Raw genomic sequence first — 8,460 nt, 5'->3', positions numbered from 1 at the left:
AAGGAATTTTAGCTCCTATTGTTTTGATTGGTCAAATTTCAATCTTTCAATCTTCAATCTCAATATTCGATGCATAGTCTGATTTCGGCCATAAGGCCATCACACGTACAAAAATTTTAGTCGTAATCGTAAAGCCGTAAGCAAATCGGCCAATCACAGTCGAGTGTTTAAAAACTCGAGATCTCAATTTTGATTGTGATTGGTCGATTTGTTTGCGACCTTACGATTCCCGCTAAAATTTTGTACGTGTGATGGCCTTTAGGAGCTGCGCAGTATAAAAGGAACAAGAAACAGAGAACAGAAAATAAGAATTTCAACCTATTAGAAATCATGTACCATGGAATACAATTTCTGATAGGTTGAAATTCTTAGGGAGCGTTTATATTGGCCGTAATCGTATGCCGTAATCTGTAAGAATTGACTAATCACAGTCAAGTATTCCCCTCTTATTCGATGGTAAGAGGGAAACATTTGAAGGTGATTGGTCAATTTTTACAGATTACGGCATACGGTATACGTTTAATACGGCCAATATAAACGCTCCCTTAAACGGGGAGCACAGACTCTTGCGTAATGCATAACACATAAGGCATAAGAAATTTAACCAATCAGAGTTCTTTATTTCGTGGAAAGGAAGGAAACGAAGGACTTTGATTGGTTCATTTCCTTATGCATTACGTGTTATGCGTTATGCTAGAGTCTGTGCTCCCCGCTTTATTCTCTGTTCTCCGTTCCCTGTTCCTTTTATTCTGCGCAGCCTCTCAGTTTTCGCAATATATGTAAATTTATTGAATTACAAAATAGCTACTTTTCTCAAATGAAAATAACAATGAAGACGTCTTTCCCAAATGATTTCTAATCGATTCCATAAAACACATTAAATAAATAAAATAATAAAATTTGTTAATAACAAAAAAAATACTATTACCCAAATGTTTAAATACTTTTCCTCAATTTCTCCGAACAATTCTCAATTTGTTTATACAGATGTAAATAAATCAGAAATATTCAATTTATCTGCTATCTTGTCAGTGGTCAATCAGTGCATGGCTGCGTTCGGAAACTCATCTGGGTACTCCCGTATATCATCCTATCTTTGTTCAACATGGATGAACACAAGAATAAAACGATACATGGGGGCACTCGGATGATGTTTCCGAACGCAGCCCATGTGTGCCGAATTCGCCATTAGAGATTGAGATTTGAGATCCAGCAGCATCGAGCGCGCACGGAGACGACGTAGCTGTATGGGGGCGCGATCAGTATTGGTATTTTCTTACTGTGCGATTCCAAAATGTCAGACATCGATAAATGGATAGATATCGCGAAAGAATGCAAATACTTGCCCGAGAATGATCTCAAGGTAAATTGTACTTACGATGTGTGCCGGTCGTGCCGTTTTCTGCGCGGTAACGGTCACGCGACACACAAGCGCCGATTAGGTTACTCACCTACGCAACTTACGCGTTTTGCATCTCCTGAGTTACTTATCGCGTTAACTTTTATCGTTGTCAACAGAAACTCTGTGACGTGGTATGTGATTTATTACTGGAGGAGTCAAACATCCAGCCTGTATCTACTCCGGTGACGGTATGCGGCGATATACACGGTCAGGTAAGTTCCGGATGTGCGTCCTAACCTCAAAATCGGAGCATTATCGTTCATCGCTACGGAATCGACAAAATTTCAAGATTTTATGCTGATTTTACAATGAGTCGATAGTCGGAAATCTTGAGTCTTAATCAGTTTTAACTTAAATAGGTGACTATAATTTTTCGCATCTATTAGTTAATTGTACAGCGAGTCGTGTAGCTCGATTAATGGGAAAGAATAAAGTCGAATTTGGTCAGTTTTAAGAAAATCGGTAGTCTTAGTCGTACAAGTTGGCTGTTGGCCAACTTCACCGATTCACCGATAAGACTTAGGACTATTAATTAACGTTGCAACAGATCCATCATATTCATCTGTTTATTGTTAAAAGGAACACGGTAGTGTCGCTGTGCTTGTCTTGGTGCCGAGACACTACCATATCTCCAGATTTATTTGTCTTATGATCTATTTTATAATCACTTTTGATCTTAATATCTTATAACTTACTAATAGTTATTTGTACAGTTATGATGTAAATATACTTCAGATTATTCATGTTCTCATACTATTGCAGTTCTATGATTTAGAGGAACTGTTTCGCAATGGTGGCCCTGTACCAGATACAAATTACATATTCCTGGGAGATTTTGTTGATCGGGGCTACTATAGTTTAGAAACGTTTACTCGTCTGCTCACACTTAAAGCTAAATGGTCTGACAGGATAACATTACTACGTGGTAATCATGAATCTAGACAAATCACACATGTTTATGGATTTTATGGTAAGCATATAATGTTATTTTCTTTTCTGGTGACTTGTTTGTATTTGTACATAACAAAACTTTGATTTCACACATTGTTTTTTTTTGTTGTTTATTCTAGATGAATGCCAAAACAAGTATGGCAATGCTAATGCTTGGAAGTACTGTTGTAGGGTATTTGACTTGCTCACAGTTGCTGCCGTGAGTATTTGTATAAAAGATCTTTTAAAAATTACAATTTTTATTATACTTGAATAAAATTCTGTTTCAGTTAATTGATGAACAGGTTCTTTGTGTACATGGTGGATTGTCTCCGGCTATTAGAACACTAGATCAAATTAGAACGATTGAAAGGAATCAAGAGATTCCACACAAAGGTATGTGTTAAATGTGTAAAATAATATTCCGGTATAAAATAGAAGTTATGTTATCTGGATATATTATATTATTGTCCGATAATAACATATATTCTATAATATATAATAATAATTAAACATCTTTGCTTAATTACAGGTGCTTTTTGTGATTTGGTTTGGTCTGATCCAGAGGATGTAGAAACATGGACGGTAAGTCCACGTGGCGCAGGTTGGTTATTTGGCAGTAAAGTGACTTATATGTTTATGGAAGTGAATGATCTTAAACTCATCTGTAGGGCACATCAACTAGTTCAGGAAGGTATATCTTTGGTTAATACAAATACTTCAATTAATATTTTACAATCTGAAGTAATTTTTTAAAAATATATATTGATAACGTATATTGTTTTATCTTGTAGGTTACAGGTACATGTTTAATGACAAACTCGTCACAGTGTGGTCAGCCCCAAATTATTGTTATCGATGTGGTAACATAGCTAGTATCATGCAATTCACAACAGTAGATCAGAGAACACCCGTGCTGTTCCAGGCAGTGCCTGATTCCGAAAGAGTAATTCCACCTCTAACGCCCACTCCGTACTTTTTGTGATCTATCTTAGTGACTCATTTGTACGGATGCAGAAGAGAAATGTATGTGTCTAGGCTCTACGGAATTACATGATTTGTTTGACCAGATCCAGGCTGGTACCATGACGGAACCATACATTAGTGAAATTACATCACAAACCGATTATACTCTAGAAAATTTTAATTCCTTTGAAAGAAATTGTTTGATGCATTCTACGATCAAAGTACGATACTTGGAGGACTGAATTGTAGTGTGATTACTCTTATTCAGGGAATGTTCTTTAGATTTTTTAAGAACTTTATCAGGTTTTACATATTGTAAAGCTAACTTTTATATATATACATAGTATCTGCCATTGCATCAGCCTGTTTTTTGTGGCTCGAGAAAAAAAGAAAACGATATTTTGCATCAGAGCAAATGTGAACATTCTGTGGTCTAGACGCTTTTGCTGTCTACTATGTACATTCTGTAGAGCATTCATATCTCAGAGCAGCATTCTGGATTTAAATGTTCAAAAGACTAAAATCTTTTAAATAATTTATGAGCACGAATAATGCGAACAGTCCAGTGCTGTATATAAATAAAAAGAAAAAAAAGAAATATCACGTTCAAACATTCCGGTAAGAAATACACTCTCTGAGTACAGTGAATGCTTCTCTGACATTACAATCGTGCGTAGAATTCAGGTTTATTAAAGCGTGAGCATATATATATAGTACTGTTAAGGTCTTCCTGAACATATAAATGATCTGTTGCTGATTTAGGTACTGTGTGTGCTGCGTGCTGTTCTTTTTTTTCTAAATGCGCAATCAGTGTTCTTAGCAAGAATCGTAAATTCGGCTCTTTTTCGCCGAAGTACAAATAGTGTGTAGCAGTAGCCAAAGTTTTCCTGTTTAGGTAAGGAAATCCGATAGCGGAATCGTTATAACATCTATATATAGAGAGTTCTCTTATTTTTAGCACATGACATTTTTTACGCTTAATTTTAAGAAATTTTAAGCTCAAATATTGCTAAACTATCTTGACACATATTGATATTTTTTTTCGAAAAAAAAAAAACAAGATCCACTATTCGTTTGTCACAATTCTCTTCTCTATATACATATATGTACAAAGCAATATTTTCAAAAACTATTGCATTCTCTGAATCTTTGTACAATTTCCAATATCGTATGCCAAATCGCTGTCGTATTAAATAATCATAATTAGCTAATTGTTATAAGTTCATTAATGTAGGGAGCAATTTAAAAAGAGAAAAAACCGAGACCCTTAGCAATGTGCCTCTAAATTAATAAGCGTTTGTGTAATATAATGATACGATATTGATATGACATAATTGTAATAATAAATGGAAATGCACCGGCCATTGCGTATCATAAGCCTGAATTCTGACCATCGATTTTTGCTAGCTCACGATAATTCCTAACCGATCACAGACCCAACAAATACGGCATTGGCATTGTGGCATAGATTGTCAAGTTGAGACTATACTCTATTTTGAATTTTGTGATATAGACCGAAGGTGCAATGTCATGTCGATGTTTATAACGACTCTCCTTGTCGCATCATTCGAAGAAGTTTTGTGAGAACCCGTTATAATCCAAGAAATACAATAAACTTTTGAACAGTGCCTTCAGGACTATAACATGACGGTCTACTAGAAATATAATCGCTTTCTTATTGACAGATAATCATAGACGAACTAACATAAGGACGACGAATCATACAAATATCAGAGCTTAACGAGAATGCGTATGAGGAAATTTTTATCATCCTTTTTTTTATTCCATAAACCTTCCGCTATTATTTAGAAACTAATCTTTAATTTTTCGTCAAACTTTTCTACGATGTTTACGTTTCACGATTTTACTACTTTTTAAGTCTACTCTTACATTTTACAATATCACGTGCGCGAGATATTCTCTATTTGTACTACAATTATTATACAACGTAACAATTGTGCGACACTTTATACGAATAATGTATTACATTATGCAAATGAACGCATCTAGAACGAATCAGGACACGGAGCTTGCGTTACAAACTCGACTCGCTACATTTGCAGCCTCCGAGTCGTGAAACAGGTGTCGCGACGACGGGAATGCCCTATATATGGTACGGGTAACATAGAAGTCCTTTAAAAAAAAGTATTAGCCTTTGTATCTACTATCGGGGTGTTCGCGGCGTTTCGTCTACCGGAATGCCTCTGTCTGTGATCGCTTTAATCTTATCGAAGTGTCCAAGCGCTTGCGGCGACTCGATAAATAATCGGCAAGCTCGCGAGAGAGAAAGAGAGCGAGAGAGAGAGAGAGAGAGAGAACAAATAAAGACAACTTGCAAAATAAAATAAAATAATGAAGACTAATTTAGCTTAATATGCTCCGTGCGGGAGCTTGAACACTGCGCATAATCCTTAAAGATCTCACAGGTAGACACCATTTTAAAACGATCATCATGTACCTTGAAAGTATAGACTTTGTTATGTTAATGTAATGAAGAACGTCTGTAATAAAAATACGCAAAAAATCGCACCTGCTAGCATTATATATTATATTCCCGATTATTGTGATAGCGAGAACAAATATAACAAGCATGAGATAAGGAAGGAATTTTGCAGAAGAAAAGGTATATCATACAATTAAATAGTGCACAAGTTTTTTTTATTAATCTTTAATCAGTTTATTTACTCGTAATAATATTATTTTCATCATATATATATATAATAATTCTATTTACTCCTTACTATTTATATATATATATATATTTATATATAATAATATAGTGTATTTATGTTCAATATGTATAATATATTATCTACATTTATAATCCCTATGAAAGGCATCTCCAAACAGACTTCAGATTACTTCTTTTTTTTTTCTTTAAATATCTTATTTATTCATAAAAATACAGGGGCGTTCACGCGCCACGCGTGAAATTCGGCCTGCTTTGTCTGAAACCAAAAGCTCTCGATCGAATCGATAGAATTATGGCTAAATGACGTATTTGTTTTATTCTATCGAAGTTATGAATTCATTTTTTAGTTACATACGCGCATCTAACTGTCCGTGATAATTTTCAATCTTATGAATTGCGATTATATACCACGATTATAATAACTTTTATTATATTCTAAATCATATTATGTTACCTTCGAAATCATAATCTCGCAATGAAACTCGAATATTAACAAATGCACTAATTTTCGTTGTTAATATATATGCAAAATTTTTTTCATGCAACAAAGAAGCTGACATAGATGTTGAAAAAAAAAAAGTTAAAGTTAAACGTTATTACAATTAATCGATCTAATTCATCGAGTAACATGATTTTATCAATGTATCGAAATCAGCGACCTTCATCAGTCTTTTAATTACTTGTATCATATATTTACGATTAAATCTATATATAAAACATTGCGAGGTGCTCGTTCTAAAAGGACAGACTTTATATGATTACATTTTGTTTACGGAAAATAGAGGCGAAACATTGACTATGTTTACACAGATATCCTTAATCGGATTTAATAACATCCATAGTTATGAAACTGGCCAATCGTAACTATTCCTCTGATGAATAGAAAAACTGTGATTGGCCAGTTTCTAACTACGGATGTTATTAAATCCGATTACGAGTGTCCGTGTAAACATAGTTACTAATGACTCCTGTATACAGAACGCGGCAACGTTTGCCGCGCGACGAAAATTGGCACGAGAGCCAATCAGTTTATCGCTTTTCCATTAAAGTGAAAGAATGATTGACTACTGCGTTACTTATATTCCAGATAGCAAAGCGTATCTCAGCAAAATCACACAAATCTGTGATTGCTTGTGATGCTGACAACTTGCCGTAGATTTGTCTTCAACGATTTCGAATATATCGACATTGTAGCAACATGCAGATAACAATGTGTATATCTATTGCCAGTTTAACAGCAAGATAACTGCATCAATCTATTATTATCTTGCGTTGTCGGCAATGATAGCGTTGAATGATGCTGCATATTATTATGGCAACATGATGACAATAGTATGAATTTTGATGATGATTTTAAAGTTGTCGGCAAATTGCTGGCAAATTGTTACTCAATGTTATCATATCGTGAAGGCAAATTGTCAACAAATGAGGATTCAGTTGCTGCAATTCTGGTAGCAACACATACTAGCAATGCATATTTAGTAAGCAATATGCCAGCAACAAGACAGATATATTGCTATCTGGGACGCTGCGCGGCAAACGTTAGGTACCGTGTTCTGTCCGTGGGAGCCATAATGATCTTTCTACAATAATTAAGTCATTACCTAAGCTTTAAGTCTTAAGCTATAAGAAATTGACTAATCATAATCGATTATTCTCCTCCTATTGGATTGTGATTGGTTAACGTCTTATGATTTAAGACTTAAAACAGATAATATCTTGTAGGACGATATTCATAGTCCATTCTTATTTTAAGACCGTCTCAAGTAATGTCTTAAAATGCTAATACGGCTCTGTGATTGGTTCATCTTAAGACTGTACTTAAGACGGTCTTAAATATAAGATCCGACTATGAATACCGACTGTAGAAAGCTCATAAGAGCCATTACACACAAAATAGGGAGTTTTTGCAATAATGTGGATCCAAATACGGTGAACGCTAAAGTCACGTTATCCTTTTCTTAATTAGTTGTTAAGAAGAAGATAACGTGACTTTAGCGTTCACCGTATCTGGATAAACGATATTGCAAAAACTCCCTATTAACATAAGCTGCATAATCATAATATAAAGCCGCTGAACCAATGAGTATCTTATGTAAATCGATATGGCGTTTTTATGTCGGATGTTCATTGATTTAGCGGCTTTATGTTATAGTTATGCATCTTATGGTTGCGTTCAGCAGAGAAAACTAATCAAGTTAGTGCTTAGTGATTTTTTAATATAATTGGTGATTCTTTAATACGATTAGTGAGTCTCTCTTCGTTTCAACGAAGAATTAAAGACAAAAACTAATCATATTAAAGAACCATTAAGCGCTAACTGATTAATTTTCTCTGCTGAAAACCCATGTCATTTTGTATGTGATAGACCTTACACTCTTCATCACAATTTTTATAAACATAATGCACAACGTAATTGACTTTTATCGACATGCTTCTCACTGCGTTGCAGAAAAAAAAATTAGCAGCG

At 34.7% G+C, this 8,460-nt stretch overlaps 1 protein-coding gene across 1 annotated transcript; it reads left to right on the top strand.

Moving 5' to 3' along the window:
• The first annotated feature begins 1,294 nt into the window (after nucleotides 1-1,294).
• On the top strand, nucleotides 1,295-4,698 carry PpV (Protein phosphatase V). The gene is made up of 7 exons (XM_018461305.1): nucleotides 1,295-1,363; nucleotides 1,519-1,614; nucleotides 2,165-2,372; nucleotides 2,473-2,552; nucleotides 2,623-2,728; nucleotides 2,865-3,026; nucleotides 3,127-4,698. The coding sequence occupies exons 1-7, from the start codon at nucleotides 1,295-1,297 to the stop codon at nucleotides 3,315-3,317; spliced, it is 912 nt and encodes a 303-aa protein (XP_018316807.1). The 3' UTR covers nucleotides 3,318-4,698.
• The last annotated feature ends 3,762 nt before the right edge of the window (nucleotides 4,699-8,460 follow it).

This window comes from Mycetomoellerius zeteki, unplaced genomic scaffold (genome assembly GCF_001594055.1).
Source record: "Mycetomoellerius zeteki isolate Tzet28-1 unplaced genomic scaffold, Tzet1.0 scaffold120, whole genome shotgun sequence".
NCBI lineage: Eukaryota > Metazoa > Arthropoda > Insecta > Hymenoptera > Formicidae > Mycetomoellerius > Mycetomoellerius zeteki.
Note: the sequence above shows the minus strand (reverse complement) of the source record. Positions and strands in the feature narration are given on the sequence as shown.

Excerpts from the sequence above, each read along its gene's own strand:
- PpV (XM_018461305.1), top strand. The coding sequence starts at position 1,295 with ATGTCAGACATCGATAAATGGATAGATATCGCGAAAGAATGCAAATAC. Across the intron at positions 2,373-2,472 it reads ACATGTTTATGGATTTTATG|ATGAATGCCAAAACAAGTAT; the intron begins GTAAGCATATAA and ends TGTTTATTCTAG. Across the intron at positions 2,729-2,864 it reads TCAAGAGATTCCACACAAAG|GTGCTTTTTGTGATTTGGTT; the intron begins GTATGTGTTAAA and ends GCTTAATTACAG.